At 41.5% G+C, this 21515-nt stretch overlaps 1 protein-coding gene across 1 annotated transcript; it reads left to right on the top strand.

Moving 5' to 3' along the window:
* The first annotated feature begins 13803 nt into the window (after window positions 1-13803).
* LOC124665793 (putative receptor protein kinase ZmPK1) lies at window positions 13804-16450 on the top strand. The gene has a single exon (XM_047203170.1). The coding sequence runs from the start codon at window positions 13831-13833 to the stop codon at window positions 16291-16293; it is 2463 nt and encodes an 820-aa protein (XP_047059126.1). The 5' UTR covers window positions 13804-13830; the 3' UTR covers window positions 16294-16450.
* The last annotated feature ends 5065 nt before the right edge of the window (window positions 16451-21515 follow it).

Genomic DNA, 21515 nt, shown 5'->3' with positions numbered 1-21515 from the left:
CATATGTTCTTCCTTGACACTCTGAACACAATTACTTTCATTCAACGCATTAGTACTAACAAGAATATTCCAAATTTTCATATACATCAAGAAAGAATCATTGATGATCTTGGCGGCCCCTTTAACCTCTTATTCCTTCGGCCTTCTTGGTGTTTTAAATGATCCCTCTCCTTGTATATATAGTAGCCAAGAGAGATGAATATTTGGGACAATGCTTGTGGGCTCCAAAATTAGGGTTTACACCTTTGTATAGACTTTTCGATCCCATCTTGGCAATGTGATCCAAGAACTCTTGGACATGTCTAGAACCTTCCTGGGTCACCTCTTTGACCCCCCCCCACAAGGGCATAAAATGACCGATTATCACATATGGAAAGATTTGGAGTCAATCACGTATTTTTGGGCTACCGTGGTTCAATTTTAGGGCTTCGGTAATCATGTGCAACCGGTTGCATACGAACTCAGATTTTGAAGTTAAATAGATGAAAAGTCATCAGCGAACAATTTCGTACATATTTCATGTTGTACATTTCCCGTTTGACGCCTTGTTCGAGTCGTGCCTAGGAAATCTTTAAAACAGTTTTGTAGAGGTAAATTTTGGATTGCTCAAAGTTTCACTCCAAATAGGTCTATTTTGTGATTTCCACAAAATTATACACCAAAGTGTAAAACAAGAAATTTTGAAAATTTGCAACTATTAGTAGGTTAGCCCCAGTAAATATAGCAATAAGGAATTTAAGATAATAAACTTCAGATTTCATGGATACATTTACATATTTCAGCATCCCCAAGCTTAACATGTTCTCATCCTAGAGCATAAAGGTGATAAACAAACAAGAATTTGGAATATATTATCAATAAATGCAAGGTTCTAATTAATATGATTATTGCTACTAATATATGTAAAGAAGTACTGGAAGTACGTAAATAGCAATTTAACAAATATATCATAAAGTAAGTAGTTTAACATAGACCATCAAAATTGTAGAAACACAAATGATGTCATGCACTAAATTAATCTTTATAAATACTAATTAAAAAATCAAACTCGTGCAAGTGAAGTGCATGTGTGAAACTATATTGGTCTAGCATAGACTTGTAAAACACATTTGTCTTTTAGCTCGGGTAGTGGCAGTTGAAATGCATTTTGTAGATGGAAACAGAGATCAACACATATACAATAGCTTTAACTTCCAAATCCTATTAGAATATGGGCATGTTCCTTTCATTCTAACTTTGGTTAGAGTTTTGAGAACGGTTCCTATACTTGGCTCCTCTCCTTGCTTGTCTCTCGAGTTTCAAGGAGGAGTATCAATCAACATTGTACTGGGCTCCCTTTTGCAGACCATAGCACCCACACCAATATTTTTTTTCGCATATTTAAAAAATCATGATTGGGAAACTTATTCACACGAGAGATCACAATTCTTAGAACTACTTCCTCAAGAATAAACATAGATACAAACAAGAAGACTTGGAATATAAATACAAATATAAACATGATACTTACCTGGAATGACAATGCATGCCACATATAGCTAGATATGGTGTACGCATGTACATAATTCTTGGTTCAAAGGGATTTGGATGTACAAGAACTATATCGATCTTACTAAGTGAAAATTTAGAAATATGGAGAAATTCGATTGCTACAATGAAAGAAACATTGTCCGTTAGTGCGGTGACCCAGCGTACCACTGCATGGTGTAGTACACAAGTCGTTGACATAACACAAGTGAAACACCGTTCCACCCATATTACATCCCTCAGAGTGGTACAACAGAAACATATGCGAGTCCAAGGTATGTCTATAGAAGTACACACGAACTGTTTACATAAGATCAACACAACCTCCTACTTTACAGTGAGGTAAAACTTCAAATAAAGCTCCAGAAGAACGACTCGTAATCTATCTTATTGCTAGCTTAAGTTCAAGAGCTACTTGGCTTGCTATAGAAATCTAGCTACTTAGGTGCTAGGATTAGGGAAAGATTCCCTTCTATTGCTAGTCTAGGTTTCCATTATAACCGATGCAGGAGTTGACTCCATTGACTTCGTTGTTTGGATTCTTCATCTTGTTGCAGCTTGACTCCTTTGTCTTCGAGTTCCACTGTAGTTTCTCCTTCGGTGCATTGCTCTAAGAAGGGGGTTCAAACGAGATAGAATGAGTACGAGCGTACTCAAGCAAGTTCATATTAGGAAATATGTGTATCATGCACTAGCTACAGCCATAGACCGGAAAGTCATAGGCCAATGCAAGTTTTCATAAACATTTCTTCAAAAGGTTTATTTTATTCTGAAAACTATGCCCGTCGGCCTTCACAGAGTTGACTAGAACTTCGTGGAGTTCCTTTCCTCGCCGCGTTCGCAGCTCCCTTCCCGGAACAGGGAGTGACAAATCACAATTCTTGATACCCTCTGCAGAGGTGCGTTACTTTACCCCACAAGAGATCTTAACCATGTTGCCGGCCGAGAGTATGTCCCCGTCCACACTTCCTTTGGTGTGAGGCCCGAGTATAAGATCCAAGCCAATCACCGCCTTCTCCGCGACCCCGCAAACCCACCCTTTTGTCCGACCGTACACCTCCGTAGACTTCCCCGATAATACGGCTTTACTCATGGTGTACTCCGGACAATCCCTCATAGATGGTAGAGATTAACATCACTAATGGATGAGGATTTAAAAGGATATCCCAACCTATTGCGGCTAGTGCCTCCAACACCCCACCGTCTCTACCATCCGTTGGCGTGCGTAAGGGAAAAGATACAGACTGACTTCCCCGCAGCCATTATAGATCTTATGGATAACGCGATATGTACGGCGCTAGAATCACTCGGACGGCATTGGTAATTAATCCTAGGGTGATATAACCCATTGCAATGGAACCTCCACCATATCAACACATACCATGGTTCCATTGCCCACCACATAGTCATATTCATAATTGTAAAATAATATTTGCTTTTCAATGCATGAGTGATAAGTATAGTACTTTGCATATAATTTGATAAAAATAATCAAATGACATGAGCAAGCGATGAACTTGCCTTTCTTGATCGCAAGATTATGCGAGCAAAAGCTTCGATACGTGATAACTCCAAATTCTGAAATACCATCATCGTCCAGTAAGGACAATGTTTAAAGAACTGGCAAAAATGCTATAATGCATAGTATGAGATGCAATCGTCCCGAGCGTAACCTAACCTCGATGATTTAGGATGTATGAGTTGTAAAGATTTCTTTAGGGTTGGTTGCACTTTTAGAATGGTTCTCAAACAAGGTTCTTATTAGGGTTTGGTTATATTAGCATCATAATCAAGTGATATATGACATCATAACAATCATACACACTAATAATAGTGGTGGAATAATATGTAAAGAACAGTTGTTAATTTTAAGTTCTACAGTGGTTGATGATTACTTGTATTATACTTCAAAAGAATAACTTTTGAAGAACATGTTGTTTAAGAAATAATGAGTATTTCAAAGAAGGATTAGGGCTTCTAAGGTTTGATTGACAATTGTACTTCAAAAGAATAACTTTTGAAGAACAGAGTTAAATAAGAATATGAACTACTATACATAGGAGCTATGGCTTTCTAGGGTTTACTATAGGATTCAATTAAGTTTACTATTAGAAACTAGTTGGTGCTTAACTTGGAATGGATTTCTATATAACAAGTATTGGTAGATTTATTGCTATTAAGGTTTACTATGGCTTCACATTTGCTTTACTAAATAATTCCTAATGGTTCCTAAACTAAGTGGCTTACCATTTCCTAAGTAGGGTTTAGTTGGATACGAGCATGTAATGTGAATTACTACACAAGGTTGATACTAGGGTTCATTATTATAGTTCTACTAGGTTTTGATGCTTGAGATTGATCCTAATGGTATGGTATATAGGAGTGGTGATCAATGGTACTAATCCAATTAACAAGTTAGGGTTTATACTTAGGTGACATTAGTGGATCATATAGGTTTTAATTAAGAATAGGAACATGAAATGATGACTCATGTGAATTGGTTCTACGTTGGTAGATCCTGACTTGTATTTGTTGGTCACATAATAAGGTTCTCTATGTAAGGTGAAATTCACATGATCACATGTAACACATAACTAGGGTTTTGGAGTTGCTTCTAATTTAGGGTGATCACATGAAATAATGAGATCAAGGTCTTACTCAAATTGAAACTAGGGTTTCTAAATTATGGTACATCTCCTAAAATTATAATTGGCAATAAAGGTGTGGTAACTAATTACTTTGAAACAAAATTAATAATGGTTTAACATTTTATTAATTTTTACAATAATTAATATTTAGGGTAACTTTTATTTAGGTTTAATTGAGAATTAGGGTTTAACAATTTGTGATTAGGTTTTAAAATAATTAACTTGTTAATTAAAGAATGTTTAAGTTACAAAATTTGAGTTATCAAAATAATATTGGCTTTTAATATTTTCTTGAGTTATTACTATTTAAAGACAATAGAAAATAGTAATTTGCAATTAGGGTTTATGAATTACCACTAATAATTAATTTAGTGCAAATATAATAAATAAAATTAATCTTAACATTTTACTTAGTTACTGAATAGTTAAAATTAAATTTTGAAATTTCACTAATTATTGATTTCAAATTGTATTTTTAAATAATTGAAAAGGCATAATTAATAAGGTTGAAAATAAGTGAATTTTTATTTTGTCACACATTTTTATTTTATATTTTATTTGGATAGAGTTTATTTTTGTGAGCATTTTGATATATTATTCATAATTTTCTGAGTTGAAATGGATTTTATATAATTTTGCAAAGTTTCAGTGATTTTCTGGAATTTGAAATAAAACAAAAAGGCTAAACATACCGATTCGTTTCTAGTCTGAGAGACAGACATGTGGGGTCTGGTCCAGGTCAGCTGCCTCGTTGGCAGTTGACCGAGTCAAAGTGGTTAACGGTCCCACTGCCACGTCGACATTACCGGCGGCTTGACGCCGGCGAGGCGTAACGCGACGGCGACGCCGAATTAGGGCTCCCGGGATGATCTACTATATGTTTCTGGACCCCCATGACCTACTGAGCCCGATGGTGTGGTCGTCTACTCGAATAGCTCACCGGAGCATCACCGGCATCCATGTGCTGCGGCGGCGCACTCCGGTGAATGATGAATCTCGAGCTACAGAGGGTTCTAGGAAGCGAGATCTAGCTCATTAGATGCGCGAGCTCACCCTGAATACGACGGCGTGGTCGACGACGACGATTGCTGACGGAGGTGACGGCGATTGGCGATCTCCGGCGATGTGCTGCAGAAGGGATCGATGCAATTGAGACGATTCCTAGCTCCCCGGACGATTGCTTGCGCCCGGATGCTCCTCTCGACGAGGCGCTCCTCCACGACCAAACGGCAGCCTCCGGGGTGACTCCAGTCGACGGCACCGTGGTGGTCACCGGCGACCAGTAGAGAAAGAACACGAGGAATTGAGGCGTCTGAGAGAGATTGGATGGGCGGTGATGAACAAGGACTACACGGTAACGCCCTCCACCTATTTATAGGCCAAGGGAAGCCTCGAGGACTCGACACGACGACGGCGACGGTGAAGAGGTGGCGGTCTCTGGAAGATGTTCTGGCGAAGATCTTTTCTCCCCTTGGATAGACTCAGACGTGAAACAATTAGGGCAAGGCTGCGGAACCTTCGCCGCGTCCGGGCATCCCTATCGTCGACGAGAACGGCGTCTCGTCGGCGCTGCCGCGGTGTCGAGCTCGGAGAGGTAGACGACGACGACGTCTCTCCTTTGCACGAATTTTAAAGACACCGAAACGGTATCTGACTTGGGCTGGGCTGGTGCTGGGCTTCGATGCTGGGCTGCTCTGGTGCTGGCTTGGGCTGCTGCGGCCTGCTTCGGTGGACAGGTAAAGTTTTCCCTCTCTTTTTCCTTTTTAAACTTTTCTGTTTTATTTTCTGGTTTGAGTTTACTATTTGATTTCAAATTTGAACTCTATCTTATTTTGCAGGTCCTAAATTATTTGAGTATCAAGATAACTTAATACTATTATTTACTACCTAGTGTTACTTTTAAATACATATTCATTTTATTATTAGGTTGATATTATGTGGGGTTTTAATTGAAATAGGAATGGGTTTTTATATCCATCTCAATTCCTTGTTAATTTAGGAACCAGATTCATTTCAATGGTTTGAAATTTGATAACAAGTGAATGGTGAAAATTTATTAGGTTTAACTAATGTGCTTAACAACATTGATTGTTCATATCTATTTTAATTTTGACTAGAGTTTAAAGTAAATGGTGTTGAGAATAGGATTGGTTCATGATTTCATGTGGAGAATTACTTCTAAGGGTTTATGAAGATGGTTGGATCAACTCTATATTCTCTACTCTTGCTTAGCAACTACTACTTGAATTATTTAAAATAGATCCTAAGCTTGTTATGGTTAACTCACTTGTTAAGGTGACTTTATTTTTATACCCTACTATATCATTTGGTTCACTCAACAAGGTATTTGAATAGCAAAGTAAAATAGGGTATTGGTTTCATTCTACTCACCAAAGGCATTTAATCCATAAGCATATGTGGCTTGGTTTATACTTGTGATCCATGATACACAAGTTAGGAAACAATATTTTATGTGGGGTGGATACTACATGAAAGGTTTAGGGTTTTGCATAAGCTTCACTAAATTGAAGTATAAATAGGCGGGATGTATGGTAGGGTTCTAATTATAATCCAAAGTAATATTTGAATTGGGATTCAAATATGGTTTAGGGTTTTAGTTATGATCACCCATGTGATACACAACTAGGTTTAGGTATGAGCATAAGCATTGATTCTATTCTAGTGGCTAGAGTTATCCTCCTCACTTAGGTAGAAGTATTGTATCAAGGCAATGCTAGGTTAGTCTCAAGTGTTTGGATAAGCAAGGTTTAAATACAATATCATTACTACTCTATACAAGGCATGAGTATTGGTTTGGTTAATTACTAATGATATATTTATCATTTCATGTGATAGATTAGATCTATGGATCACATATATATGTTTAACTTATCATCTTAATTTATAAAGTAAAATCATGCATTAGACATGATCCACTTATTCCTCACTAGTCTCTCTTCTTTAATACTTCTCTCAACACACTCACTTAGATTTCTTAGGGTTTATGATCATCACCCAATTTGTAATGATCAAAGTATTGGCCTCATAATAATTCATTAGTAAATCATGGTTCTCTCTCCAAGATCAAGTATAAGTCCATATACTTGAGTATACCTCTTTAGGTTGAGCTCTTCTGAATAGGTAGGGTTCTCTAGAGTTTATGATCATTACCAAGGTGTAATGATCACAACACTTGCCTCTCTATAATTACTAGAAGAATAAGTTCTTACTTCCTATCAAGTTTTAGCTAGGTCAAATAGGGTTTAATACTTTACTTATACTTATTATAACATTGGTTAGTATCAACAATTACCTCCCTTGGACAAGGTTTAAATACTTAGCTAGGTTCTATTTAATGGATGATATAAGCATATTGATGATTCTCTCCTTTCTCTAAGGTTTAAAGATATGAGTTGGGAAGCAAGGTTGGAATGGTCAAGGTTTAATGAAGAATGAATATGAATTCTCTTGACATGGATTCAAGTATTGTAATGGAAAAGCTATACCATGTGACTCATGGTAGGAACATTTATCTAGTAGAAGACATGGGTAAGATAAGTAAAGAATAGTTTCTTAATTAATTGTGTTCTTTGATTTATGGTTGAATAATTATTCATGTGTTGTTGTAAGGAATGGCATGTTAAGATTCTTTATAAGATCTTGTAGTTAATCCTTACTTAAGGTGTTGTTTGTTGTAAATCTACTTCTATTTGATCTAGCCCATAGATCAAATCCTCTCTACCCAAAACAAGGTTTTAGCAAAGATCATAGTGAAGTTTATAGCGCTTGACTTGATGATCTACTTCAATTCCAGCAAGTCAAGTGAAACTTCAGTTACTGTGGTAAGTTTTATGTGAAGCGCGAAAATTCCCCGGATTTTCTATGCATGAATGCAATGCACACTTTGGTGTTCTCTCATTTTATTGTCTCTAAACCTGGGATATTACAGTTAGTATGGCTCATTTTATGTAGTGCAAGATAAAATTGAGGTCCTACAATAATGAGGTAATGCACCTAATATACTAAATAAAACATGTGAAGTTGAAATCCACTAAAAAAATAAGACATTACCCAAAGGAGTAGCAATCTTTTATCTTTTCCCCCTTTCTTTTATCTTTGTGAGATAATCATTACACAAATGAGATAATCATTTATCTTTTCCCCTTTCTTGTATCCTACTTTTTTGGATTTTTTTTTCTAATAGAGCACTTCAAGTTTATGTGAATATGTTTGGTGCTTAAAAAACCAAGTTTGAGGGTTTGCAAACCGAATCGTTGTTGATGTAAAGGGGGATGAGGGGGCATCCACAAGCTTGTGGTGTTACCCATTCCTAAATATTTCCATGCTTGGTGTATATGAGATGCAGGGTCATCCCAAAGCTTAGTATATTGTCAACTATTCTTGGATGCTTCTCCTTTTGGTGTTCCTTCATTCCATAGTAAAAACTTTACCACAAAAACTATTCCAGCCTTTTTCAGCGGGGTGACATTAGTGGCAAAAGAAAATAAGTTTTCTGTCTATAAAATACTAAAATAATTTGGTTTCATGTGTCCAGAGAGTTACTTAAGTGTATAGTAATCTCGAAGGACCAACATATACTAGAAGAATCCAATAATAACTCAAAAAGGCCACTTAAACAATTAAAGAGATAATATATCCAAAAAAACAATTGCAGCAAAACAACTTTTGAAATTCCACTTACAAAAATCTGAAAATTTTATGATAATTCGGAGTACTTACGGGCGTTCTTATAGTAAAAAATCTCTACATTTTGAGAGATACATGGAGTGCTCAGGAAATAAAACGATGAAGAAGTAACACACGGAAAACTGCAGCTCATGCAATTGTGAACATCTAACAAGATCCAAATGGGTAAACCTTGGGAATTATGGTGTTTCCCGCACCACTAGTACATACAAAATAGCAGAGTGAAATGAACAGAATGGAACTTCCCAGCACACCGAGAGAATTGCTGGAGCGGAACCAACATCGTATCTCCATTGAAACAACAACACATAGTTTGCCGGAATGAGCCCATCTTGCACAAACGAGAGAGGCTTGGGATGGGAAGCAACGCTGGCTTTATGAGTTTTCCTTTCCTATGGATGAAAAACAAATTTTTTATTTTCCCAGTATTGAAACGGGTTTTTTTTGTGAAGCACCTACAAGAAATTCAATCTACAATGGTACGAAACTTACGCACAAAATTGGAAGACCACTTCCACACTATGGTTCACATAGCTGATGCACGTGTTTGCTATTTAGGAACTCATTGTATTTTATATGGTGTCCTACCAATTTTTCTAGAAGCAGATTTGAACTAAGCACCATCTTTCGTTTGTTCCAATATTTTGCAAAAAAATCATTTTTAGGTTCACGACGTGTTGTTTTATCACAAATACAATGTCAGTTTCGTGCGGTTCCCTCTGGTGTGCCTCGCAGCCCATGGTCTTGCAAAGTGTTATTCCAGCGGGTACCAATTTGAGCATAATTCACTAAAAAACAGAAAAATGCAGAACCTTCGTGAGACGTCATTTTCGGTAACCTAGTTGCGAGGAAAAAAAATACAAACTTCGAATACGAGAATTATTCCGAAAAAACCTTCACAATATGAGCCATCTCCTATAAGGTTCTATGGCTTGTAGGACAAATGATCAAGGTTGTGACCTGAAGAATGCATAGTTTGCTCGGACGATCTCATATTTCTCACGGGTGTGAGCCTTGGGAGGGGAAGCACTATGTTATTTTTATGAGTTTTCCTTTCCTAGCCATGAAAAACCCCAATTTTTCAATTTCATGCAAAAAATTGTTTTTTTTTTGTGTGAAGTAGCTATAAGAAGGGTTCAATGGTATGAAACCTATGCTAAAAAATAGCACCACTTTTGTACTACGGTTCACATAACTTATGCATGTTGGCTGGCAATTTTTTAGATTTCTAGGAATTCATGTTATTTTATACGGTGTCTTGCCGATTTCGCTGGAAGAGGACCAAATTTGAACTAAGTGTATATACTTTCACTTGTTACATATTTTTTGTGAAAATTATTTTTAGGTCAACAACGTGTTGTTTTATCACATATACGATGTCGGTTTCACGTGGTTCCCTCCGGTGTGCCTCTTAGTGCCCATTCTTACAAAAAAGAGTCATCCTGACGTGTCCCGATTTGAGCACAATTCATTAAAAAATCCAAAAAAATGAAGAACCTTTGCAAGGCATCATTTAAGGCGACTTAGTTGCAAGGAAAAAAAAATACAAACTCAAAATAAGGCAGTTATTCCAAAAAAAAAAAAAACCTTCACAAAATAAGCTACCTCCTATGAGACTATATGGCTTTTAGCTAGGGCAAATAAGTTAGGTCGTGACCTGAAGCATGTCATAGTTTTTTCGGAACAATCTCATATCGCGCACAATCGTGACTGTTGGGAGGGGAAGTAATTTTGGTTTTATGAGTTTTCCTTCATAGCTATGAAAAACCTATTTTTGATTTTGGTGGTGCCGAAAGGTTTTATTTTACAAAGTAGCTACAAGAAGTGCAATCTGCAATGGTACGGAATCTATGCACAAAAATAGGAGAACACTTTCACAGTACGGTTCACATACCGGATGCACACGCTAGCTTTCTAGGAATTCATGATATTTTATACTATGCCGTGGCGATTTGCTAGAAGCATACCAGATTTGAACTAAACGTATACTTTTTTTTCTAGATTGTTTTTGCAAATATCATTTTTAGGTCCACAATTTGCTTTTTTACCATAGATATGACATTGGTTCCGTGCGATGCCGCATGAGTGGGAGGGGAAAATAACCCTCGAAACCTATTGTCCTTGCCTAGTGTGAAGTTTTGACACTAGGCCAAAATAGTCTTTGCCGAGTGCCACAAAATGACACATGACAAAGATGGTCTTTGTCATGTGTTAATATGAGAACACTAGGCAAATAAATTTATTTGTTGAGTGTCCGTTAGTTGGTACTTGGCAAAGGGTGATGCCGTCAAGGATACCGTCAAATGGAGGGCAATGGCCATGTGTCGTAGGGCTTGCCGAGTGTCAAATTTTAGCACTCAGCAAAAACCAAATTTTCAGTGTCGAATTTTGGCACTTGGGAAAGGCAATCTTTGCAGAGTGTATTTTTTGTCTTTACCTTGCATGAATTCTTTCCCGAGTGTATTTTAATAAACACTCAGCAAAGGCTGTCTTTTCTGAGTAGCACGAAATTTGACACTCGGCAAAAACCAAAACCTCAACAAAGAAGCATTTTTCGGTAGTGGTAGTTACGACCATTATGGCCTTTAAAATATTATATCCTCCGTTATAATATATCTATTGATATCTTTGCGGCTAACCTCATTATTCCACGGTTCTCATATCTATCAACCAAAACGTCTGCAAGGAGGTATTCACCAAATATGTGGATGACTACCAATCATATATATCATCCACGTTGTGTAAACAAGAACAAATATCAATGCAACTATACATACCGGCAAGAAGAAAATTTCCCTCCCGGGACGCCCGCGTGATGGCGGCATTGGAGGCTCCCCACAAACCCTAGCAAACCAAGTCTTGATTGTGCCCTACCGGCACACGATAGGGAAGTGCGGAGGAGACAGAGGTGGGCGCGTGCGGTGGTGCGTCGCTGGCATCGTGGAACTTAAGACGGCAGCGCTCCTACGGGTTAAGGTATGTTCCTGCCTCCATGTGCCACTATCGCATGGGCCCAATCTGGGGCCAACCTTGGGCTCAATCAGGACCAGAATGGGTTGGCCCGCTTAATGGTTTTTTTCCTAGCTAGCGTTCAAACTCACACCAAGATAAGATCTGCCGGTTGTGAGTCCCGATTGATATGGCTAGATTGTCGTATCTCGGAAGGCTCCATGGCAAACTCCTTTGGGCAATTCATGCGTGGAGATTGCTGAACCGGGTAGGATTTGGTTGTGTGCATCAGTGTTTTTCTCTGGCCGTTTGGTTTCAGAGGGAGCGCCGGGAAGCTTTGTTGGCTGCTACCATCATGAAGCACGCTTCTCGTTCTATGGTGACATCAGCCGATGGAGAATATCATTGAAGTCGGTATCTGAGGGCTAGTAATGGTGGCTCCGGTGTGGTGACGAGGAATTGGCTTGGTGATTTATGACTTGGAGGAGCGGCATTGTAAGTGGGGGCATCAGCATAGGAGAAGTCCAAAATCTTACCTTTCAGGGTGAAAATCTAAGCTCTGACCTTAATTGGTTGTGACTGACAATGGGCTTGTTGTAGGCATTGTTTTGTGAGCGAAGACTTTCTCTAGGATGAAAATTTAAGATCTTTGATGGATCGACGACTACAACAGTTGTGCACTATTCCCTTGTTGGAGGCGTTGCTTTTGGAGGAGCTGAACGTCTGGTGTTATCTTGGTGATGGTAGTTCTGCTCCTACAAGGAATACATCACTGCAGCGAGGTTTTATTTTATTATAAATTTTTTTTTTGGTTGTGTGCATCTATAATGCCGCTAGGACATCACGTTGTTGGTTGAATGTATTTAGTATCTTTGCGATGTTAATATATTCCCTTTATCAAAAAGAAATACGGACTGACAACCGCCCCTCCCAACTCACCTTGGAATTGTTAATTTGATATACACTCTCTGTCCACTTATTTCAGATCAGTTCTATGCCAGGTATTGGTTACACATTGCCTGCATTGGGGATCATAGAGAATATGCCTTGCAGATTTGTTCGAATTTTCTAAACCAAGGTACAATTTTGTATTCATGTTATGCTTACGCATGCAAACATACGTGTGAATATATTTTCTCACGTTGATAGGCCTCTTCTGTTTTCAATTGAGGACGACGTCAGACGAGAATGATAATAGAACAGAGTAATGGAGACTTCATCAGTACGAGGCCAAAGAAAATTTCTTGCAAGTTGTCTTGGTAATATTTCTTTAGGTGTGCAACTGAAGTTTGTCAGTTAATAATGAGAGTCCGTTGGCTAAAATCCACAATCCGGAAGCTTGTCGATATGCTTGATCCTTTTTTCTGCAGAAATTTCCCCAGCAACGGGTGGGCTAACGAATAGTGTTAGAAGAAAGAAAACCAGTAATCTGGCTTAACTAACATGTAGTACAATATAGTAAATTCTACGCCTGGGGGTGGGGACATCCCGCTGCTTCAATGGACGCCGAACCATGGTGAGCCGTCGGAGAATTACCTGTGGCTGGGGAGAAGACACCCTGATGTAGCCGGAGGATAATATACCTGTGGCCGGGGAGAGACACCCTGATGTAGCCGGCAGGTTAATGGTTAATCTTTAGTTGCCTGAGTTTCAGGCAGGATCCATTTAGAGGTGTGTCCTGGGCGGAGTATTCTGTGGCTCGTGGGTGATGCTGGGAGGTAAGGGAAAGACAACGGTTGGAGAAAAAAAAAAAGCTTACAGCCAGGTTAAGCGACCCATCATTGCATAGAATTTTTTGTTGCTGTCTAGAGGGTGACATGGCACTTTAGTTTTAACAGATATGGTCCTTTTTATGCATTGTTTTAGATCCAATAATTTCCGCAGCAACAGTGATGTTCAAAGAAAGAAGACCAGTAATCTGGCTGAACTAACATGTAGTACAATACAAATACTAGTACGTACATGTATCAATGCTATACCATATGCTTCATTTCTTCCCATGCCGACCACCGTTGTCTCAACATTCATGATGGCTAAATTCGCCAGTTTAGCCCTCTTTCTGCTGCACTCTTGTGTATGTGCATCATCAAGAGATCACACGCTGAGTACCGGGTCATCCCTGTCGGTGGAAGATAACGCGAGGTCTTTCCTGGTGTCGCCGGACGCTACCTTCTCGTGCGGCTTTCTCCAAGCCGGCGACAACGCCTTCTACTTCTCCATTTGGTTCACCGCCAGCAAAAACAGAACCGCCGTCTGGACGGCCAACCCCGGCGCCCCTGTGAACGGACGGCTCTCCAGGATCTCGTTCAGCGGCGACGGCAAGCTGGTCCTCGCCGACGCCAACGGGACCATTGTCTGGGACACCAAGACGGGAGGCAACAAGCAGCACCTCACCGTCTCCCTCAACGACACCGGCAACCTCGCCATCACGGACCCTTCGACCGGCCGCGCCCTGTGGCAGAGCTTCGATTGGCCGACGGACACCCTGCTCCCGTCGCAGGTGCTGTCCAAGGATACGATTCTGACGGCCGCCTACTTCACCCTCCGCTATGACAGCGACAACGTGCTGCGGCTCCTGTACGACGGCCCGGATACCGCGAGCGCCTACTGGCCGAGCCCGGGAATAGACGTGTACACGAGCGGCCGGACAAACTACAACAGCTCACGAATCGGCGTCCTCGACGACACCGGCGCCTTCTTCTCCAGCGACGGGCTGCACTTCCAGGCCTCCGACCTGGGCGCCCCCGGCATCAAGAGACGGCTAACGATCGAGCAGGACGGAAACTTGCGGCTCTATAGCCTCCTGAAGGCGACCGGTGACTGGGCGGTCACGTGGGTGGCGCTGAACCAGCCGTGCTCCGTGCACGGGCTGTGCGGGAAGAACGCCGTCTGCGAGTACCAGCCGTACCTCCGATGCTCGTGCATGCCGGGGTACGAGATGGCCGACCGCCGGGACTGGAGAAAGGGCTGCAAGCCGACGTTCGGTGTCCCCGCCGCCAACGGCAACAACTGCAGCCAAGGGGTGCCGGAGCAGTTCACGTTCCTCGAGGTGCCACACGCCGACTTCTACGGATACGACCTCTGGTTCAACCAGTCCATCACGTTCGAGGACTGCATGAACCTGTGCCTCAAGCTGTGCGCCTGCACCGCCTTCTCCTATAGGACGAATGGCTTGGGCAACTGCTACCCGAAAGGCGACCTGTTTAATGGATACAGGACGTCGTCGTTCTACGGGAGCATCTACCTCAAGCTGCCGAGCAAAGTCAACGCCTCGGCGTCGGCGCTGCCGTTGGTATCCGTCGCCGGCGGCTCGGGCCTGGCCTGCGAGCGTAATGGTTCTAGTCGTCGTACCATCGTCCCGGGGTACGCGGACATGTACGGGAGACCCGGCAGCGGCCCAAAGTGGACCTACTTTCTTTCCTTCGCCGCGGTGCTGGGATTTCTCGAGCTTCTCTTCGTCGCCGCAGGGTGGTGGTTCCTGTCCAGCCATCAGAGCATACCCAGCTCGATGGAGGCAGGGTACAGGCTGGTGATGGCGACCCAGTTCAGAAGGTTCTCGTACCGGGAGCTCAAGAACGCGACAGGGAATTTCAAGGAGGAGCTTGGCCGTGGCGGGTCCGGCGTGGTGTACCGCGGTGTGCTGGACAAAGGCACCGTGGTGGCGGTGAAGAAGCTGACGGACGTGCAGGTGCAGGGCGAGGAGGAGTTCTGGGCGGAAGTGACGGTGTTCGGGAGGATCAACCACATCAACCTGGTGAGGATCTGGGGGTTCTGCTCCGAGGGCAAGCACAGGATGCTGGTGTACGAGTACGTCGAGAACGAGTCGCTGGACCGGCACCTCTTCGGCAACGACATCGGCAGGTCGCTGGCGTGGACCGACCGGTTCAGGATCGCGCTGGGCGCGGCCAGGGGCCTGGCCTACCTTCACCACGAATGCCTCGAGTGGGTCATCCACTGCGACGTCAAGCCGGAGAACATCCTCCTCACGCGGGAGCTCGACGCCAAGATCGCCGACTTCGGGCTGGCCAAGCTGTCCGGGAGGGACGCCGCGGGAGACGGCGTGCAGTTATCACACATGAGGGGCACGGAGGGATACATGGCGCCGGAGTGGGCGCTCGGCCAGCCCGTGGACGCCAAGGTCGACGTCTACAGCTACGGCATCGTACTTCTAGAGATCGTCATTGGGACACGGATCTCCGACCAGACGACGGCGGACGGCGAAGAGCGGCTGGAGATGTGGCAGATCGCACAGGCGCTGAAGCAGGTGGTAGCCACTGGAGACGTTGGGTCGGTAGTGGATAGTAGGCTGAGTGGGCAGTTCAACCCTCGGCAGGCCATGGAAATGGTGAAGATCTCCTTGTCGTGCATGGAGGAGAGCAGCAGCAGACCGACCATGGATGACATCTCCAAAGCTCTTACAGCGTGCGATGACGAAGATGAGCACCCAGCGTACCTCTCATGACAAACTTCGACCTATGGTGTGATAACTTGGGAGCTACATGCTTTAGTAAATCATATCTTTTATGCAAGAGCCAACACATTAAGATTTACTTTGTCAAAGAACGAGTGTTGAATAAATAATTGAAGATTCAGTTCAGTCGTCCAAAGAAACAATTGAAGATGCCACTTTCATACTAAACTTTTGAGGACTCAAACATAATCTGAACTTATCCAAGTTATGATTAGGGGAGGGTGTTACACCTAGCTTTAAGTGTGACTAGTATCTGGGTTCTTGTACGATATGGTGCCGCATATCACCTCCTCCTATATAAATATATACATGAAAGGGCTAGGTGATTATCTGAGTAGAACCTTAATACTCGTCTTCCTAAATTTGACACAGGCGACATAGAGAGTAGCGTTTGTTGCGTGCACCATCCCGTCCACAAATCCACCATCCAAACTATTGTGTGAGCTTTGAGATTAGTACAAAAGGAAAATCTTTGCATGCAACCTACCCCATGTTAATACCTAGTACTACCCTCTCATTGTTTAATATATGAATTTTATTTCTAGTGTTGAATTTGAAAGAGTCATATTTAGTAGAATATATGTTGGATTAACAATCTGTTTATATCTTTCGATGATATCTTTTAAACAAGCCTAAAAAATATTTTCGAAAAATATTCCCTGACTCAAAATTCTGGATCCGCCACTGCTTATGGATACCGGCTGCAATGAACTAATGGTGGTCATACATGCTATTTCAGCCATGGTGGTCGACGTGGTGGCGCTTTTTTTTTAGCAGGCGTGTCTTGTGTTTCTCTTTTGTTATTACTCCAGTATGAGCATTAGCGTTGTCCAGGTTCAATTGTTTAGGTGGGCTGCTTATTCCGAATGTTTCTCTCCTCATATGCAGCCACTCCAAACACGTTGAAAGCAAGAACTAGCATTGACCCTCAGAATCTCCCCGTATGGGCTGGCCAATTTGGGCTTCTCTTTTAATTTTGTTTCCTTTTTCTTTTCTTGTATTTCCATTTCTTTTTATTTCCTATTTTTTGGTAATACATTAATACGTGTTTAGCATGCGAACATCTTTTCAAGGGTGTGCAAAAAGTACCCTTAATCACCTTTTTCAAATCCGTGAACATATCTTTTTGTTTTACCCCGTGGACAATATTTTTCAGACCTCCGAACATCTTTTCTGAAGCTATAAACCTACTATTTTTTTATCCCGTGGATAATTTTTCTAGATTCCGTGAAGATTTGTTTGAGCAAAATATGAACATTGTTTTCAAGATGTACGAACATTTTTTTAAATTACATGAACCTTTTTGGACCCATGAACATTATTTTGAAACTTAGACATACATTTTAGATATACACAAACATTTTTCAAAAGAAAAGATATAATAATTGTGATGGGGTGCTCTATTCCTCGATCGACCAAAAAAGTTTAAGTCAGGTTTGTTTTATTGTAGCATTGAATTTTATCATAACAACCACTAGTGTAGCTATTTTTTCGGGTCGCATCTGGCTATTGGTCCAAATGAAGTATTATCCACTTAAACTCCTGCTAGTTGTCCCTGAACTAGTGTTGTTATATGTGTCTCTTACATTGAAGACCAAAATGATTATTCTTGCAGTTTTTTGATCCAGCTGCTACGTACTCGACAATGGTGATTCGTACTCTCGGCTCTCCATCGACATTGATAAGGTTGGTTTGTTTTTATTCGCTGAGATACTCGTGTTGGTACTCTTGTCGATGTTGATTGACTACTTTAATGGTTACGCGCGTGCACGTATCCTTGGCATTACGGTTCAAATTAAAATTATGAGAGAACTTTTGTCGGTATTTACAGGTATGTGGTCCGTTATCTATCTTTGATTGCATTTAGAAGAGTACAAGATTGTGTCTTGGAAGAATAAAAAAATTGAAGACCTCAAAGATTTGTTACTAGTATCTTTTAGACTTTATTTTACCATCATTGGAGTTAGCTCGTGTATCGCTATCATGTACAATTTGTTACTATTAATATATATGGTATTGATTGTGAAAAAAAGGTGGAGGGCAAAGACGTGCTAGTATCAGGGGCATCTTTACTCCGTGTCCAAAGTCAGTTGCCCATTTCAAGATACATACTTGTACGTTTCTTGAGAATTTCTAACCTATTTTTTTATGTAATTGTGGCGGTGTTCTATAATAAAAGAACAAGCAATAAATTCAAATGAAAAAGATACTAATTGTTCATTTCTTGAAAAGATGCATCTCATATGAAAACTTAGTTTCAAATCACTCACAAGTCCCAACCACTATTACCCTCTAAAGGCTGCCGTAGGAGTATAGTAATAATTAAGAATCTCCCACTGGATGAGGGCATAAAGTACATGAGTCATTGTTATTCTCTTACCAAAGATTATACAACAAGAGAGGCAACTTTATGTCACCACTATATCTCTAACCTTCACCTCGTGAGGGTGATAAATATCCTTCGTATCTGCAAGGGCAAATATTATAGTCATTGTTCGCACAATATTATGAAGAACATTACCACATCCATAAAACATAAATCAAGCATATTCTTGCATGGGTGCACAAGACATAATCGACATATTCATAAACATTGTACATGAATGATTAAAGTAATACATGCATGAATCCACACTAGGGTTTGGATTACAATGAGATGGATGGAGGATTTGTATGAAGAGAGCATACATGATGGTGGCGCCGATGGATGTTGATGTTGGAGCCTCCATGATCAAAGCAATGGCGTAGCCGATGTCCTTTTGCAGATCCCCCCTCCCCGGATCCTTTCTGAAGGTGAGGTTTCTTGTATGGTTTATGATGGTGTGCTTTGGTAGGCCCCTTAATTACAGATCAAATTACACATGCATAAAATTTCTTTATCAATTTGAAAAAATGCTTCTATAACATCATATCAAGGTATTTTCCAGCCTGATATAGGAGGTTTTCAAAGAATGCCTCCACGCACTTGATTATGCGGATCCTCGTGAAATCAGCTAAAAGCAAGCACACAAATGTTGTCACATACTTAAATTTTTACTTCTAATGTGCAAAAACACCTAATAAAACATGATAGCATGAACAAACAAAGATATATTGTAATTGTCTAAAGGTATCCATAGAAAATATTATGGACAGGTCTAAAGCATTTGTGGTTAACCCAATCATCTGTCACTGATACCTGACACTACGATAGTTTAGGCTTGTTAGGACGGGAAGCATTGACAAACATATATTTTCGGCACTTTTATGGTGTTAGAGCATGTTTAAATATATGTACAGCTGATGGCTATATAAAGCGGCCATGTAATCTAGAGCCATCATCTATAGCGAGGTTGGCCATAAGGCCGCCTATTAGATAGTTGGGGCATGTTTGGAAATGGTCTAGCTTTCAACTTCCTGAAACTCACGAGCTAGATTTTAGAAGCTATCCTATGTCAAACTTGGGGCACCACTTCCGAGAATTTAGGGATGAGGAAATCATGGAGCATAACGAAATTGCGAAGGAATGCCACCGATAAGTGAAAAGGGTTCGTTTCGCTTTCCTTTCCAGCTCTATTCCTCTCGTTCCGAGCCAACCGAGCAGCCCATGGCACACATAACTTAGCAGATGGGCCTGCTGACGTCACCTAGTTCCTCTCCTCTAGTTGGCTGCCCTGACGATGCATCGATCATATCCTTCGGTAACCGCCCTGACTTTGCATCATGCCTCCCCCCCCCCCCACCGTCACCCAACCCCGTTTCACACCTCTTCTCCTCGCCGCATGTGCAACCTCTACTTTGTCCGCCTCCTTATGTCTCTCCTCCAGCCACCCCATCCCGCTTGCTCCATCCGCCACAACCCGATCTCCTTAGTGCATGTCCTCCTCCTCCAGCGGCTCCAGTCACTGCCGCCCTAGATCTGCTCCGCAAGCAGCTACCTGGTTGGTGCCCAGGGACGGAGCCAGAAATTAAATACGAGGGGCGTGATGACCCACAAGTATAGGGGGTGTATCGCAGTATCTTCGATAAGTAAGAATGTCGATCCCAACGAGGAGTAGAAGGTGTTGACAAGCAGTTTCGATGAAGGATTCACTGTAAATGCTCACAGACAAGTATTCGGGGGGTTTTGATGTAACAGATGAATAAAGTACAAGTAAGTAAAATGCGAGAGAAATAATTGCAGTGAGTGGCCCAATCCTTTTTAGCACAAAGGACAAGCCGGTTTGTTTACTTATAATGACCAAACGTTCTCGAGGACACACGGGAATTTAGTCTAGTGCTTTCGCTACATACAGCTGATTAATCTTCATTGTTTTGATAAGTGTTATGTGGGTGAACCTATGCAAATGCACCGCCCTTCCTAGGACTAATACATACTTGTGATTATACCCCTTGCAAGCATCCGCAACTACAAGAAAGTAATTAAGATAAATCTAACCACAGCCTTAAACTCTAAGATCCTCGCAATCCCTCCCGCATCGATATACCAACGGGGGCTCAGGTTTCGTCACTCCGGCAACCCCGCAATTGGCAAACGAGTACAAGATGTATTCCCCTAGGCCCATAAATGGTGAAGTATCGTGTAGTCGACGTTCACACGACACCACTAGAAGAATAACACCACAACTTAAATATCATAACATTGAATATTACTCAACCATAATTCACTACTAACATTTAGACTTCACCCATGTCCTCAAGAACTAAACGAACTACTCACGAGACATCATATGGAACATGATCGGAGGTGATATGATGATGAATAACAATCTGAACATAAACCTTGGTTCAACGGTTTCACTCAATAGCATCAATAACAAGTAGAAATCAACACCGGGAGAGTTTCCCCTATCAAACAAACAAGATCAAACCCAAATTGTTACAGCGGTGACGAGGTGCAGCGGTGGAGATGGCGGTGGTGATGATGAAGATGAAGATGATGGTGATGGAGATGATGTCCAGCTCGATGACGGTGACGATGGCGTCGATTTCCCCCTCCGGGAGGGAATTTCCCCGGCGGATTCCTGCCCGCCGGAGAGCTCTTTTCTCTCTGGTGTTCTCCGCCCCGCAGAGGCGGCTGTGACTCTTCGCGACGTACCCTCTGGAGCTTGATACGTCTCCAACGTATCTATAATTTCCGATGTTCCATGCTTGTTTTATGACAATACCAACATGTTTTGTTCACACTTTATATCATTTTTATGCGTTTTCCGGAACTAACCTATTGACGAGAT

Source organism: Lolium rigidum, chromosome 6, assembly GCF_022539505.1.
Source record: "Lolium rigidum isolate FL_2022 chromosome 6, APGP_CSIRO_Lrig_0.1, whole genome shotgun sequence".
NCBI lineage: Eukaryota > Viridiplantae > Streptophyta > Magnoliopsida > Poales > Poaceae > Lolium > Lolium rigidum.
Note: the sequence above shows the minus strand (reverse complement) of the source record. Positions and strands in the feature narration are given on the sequence as shown.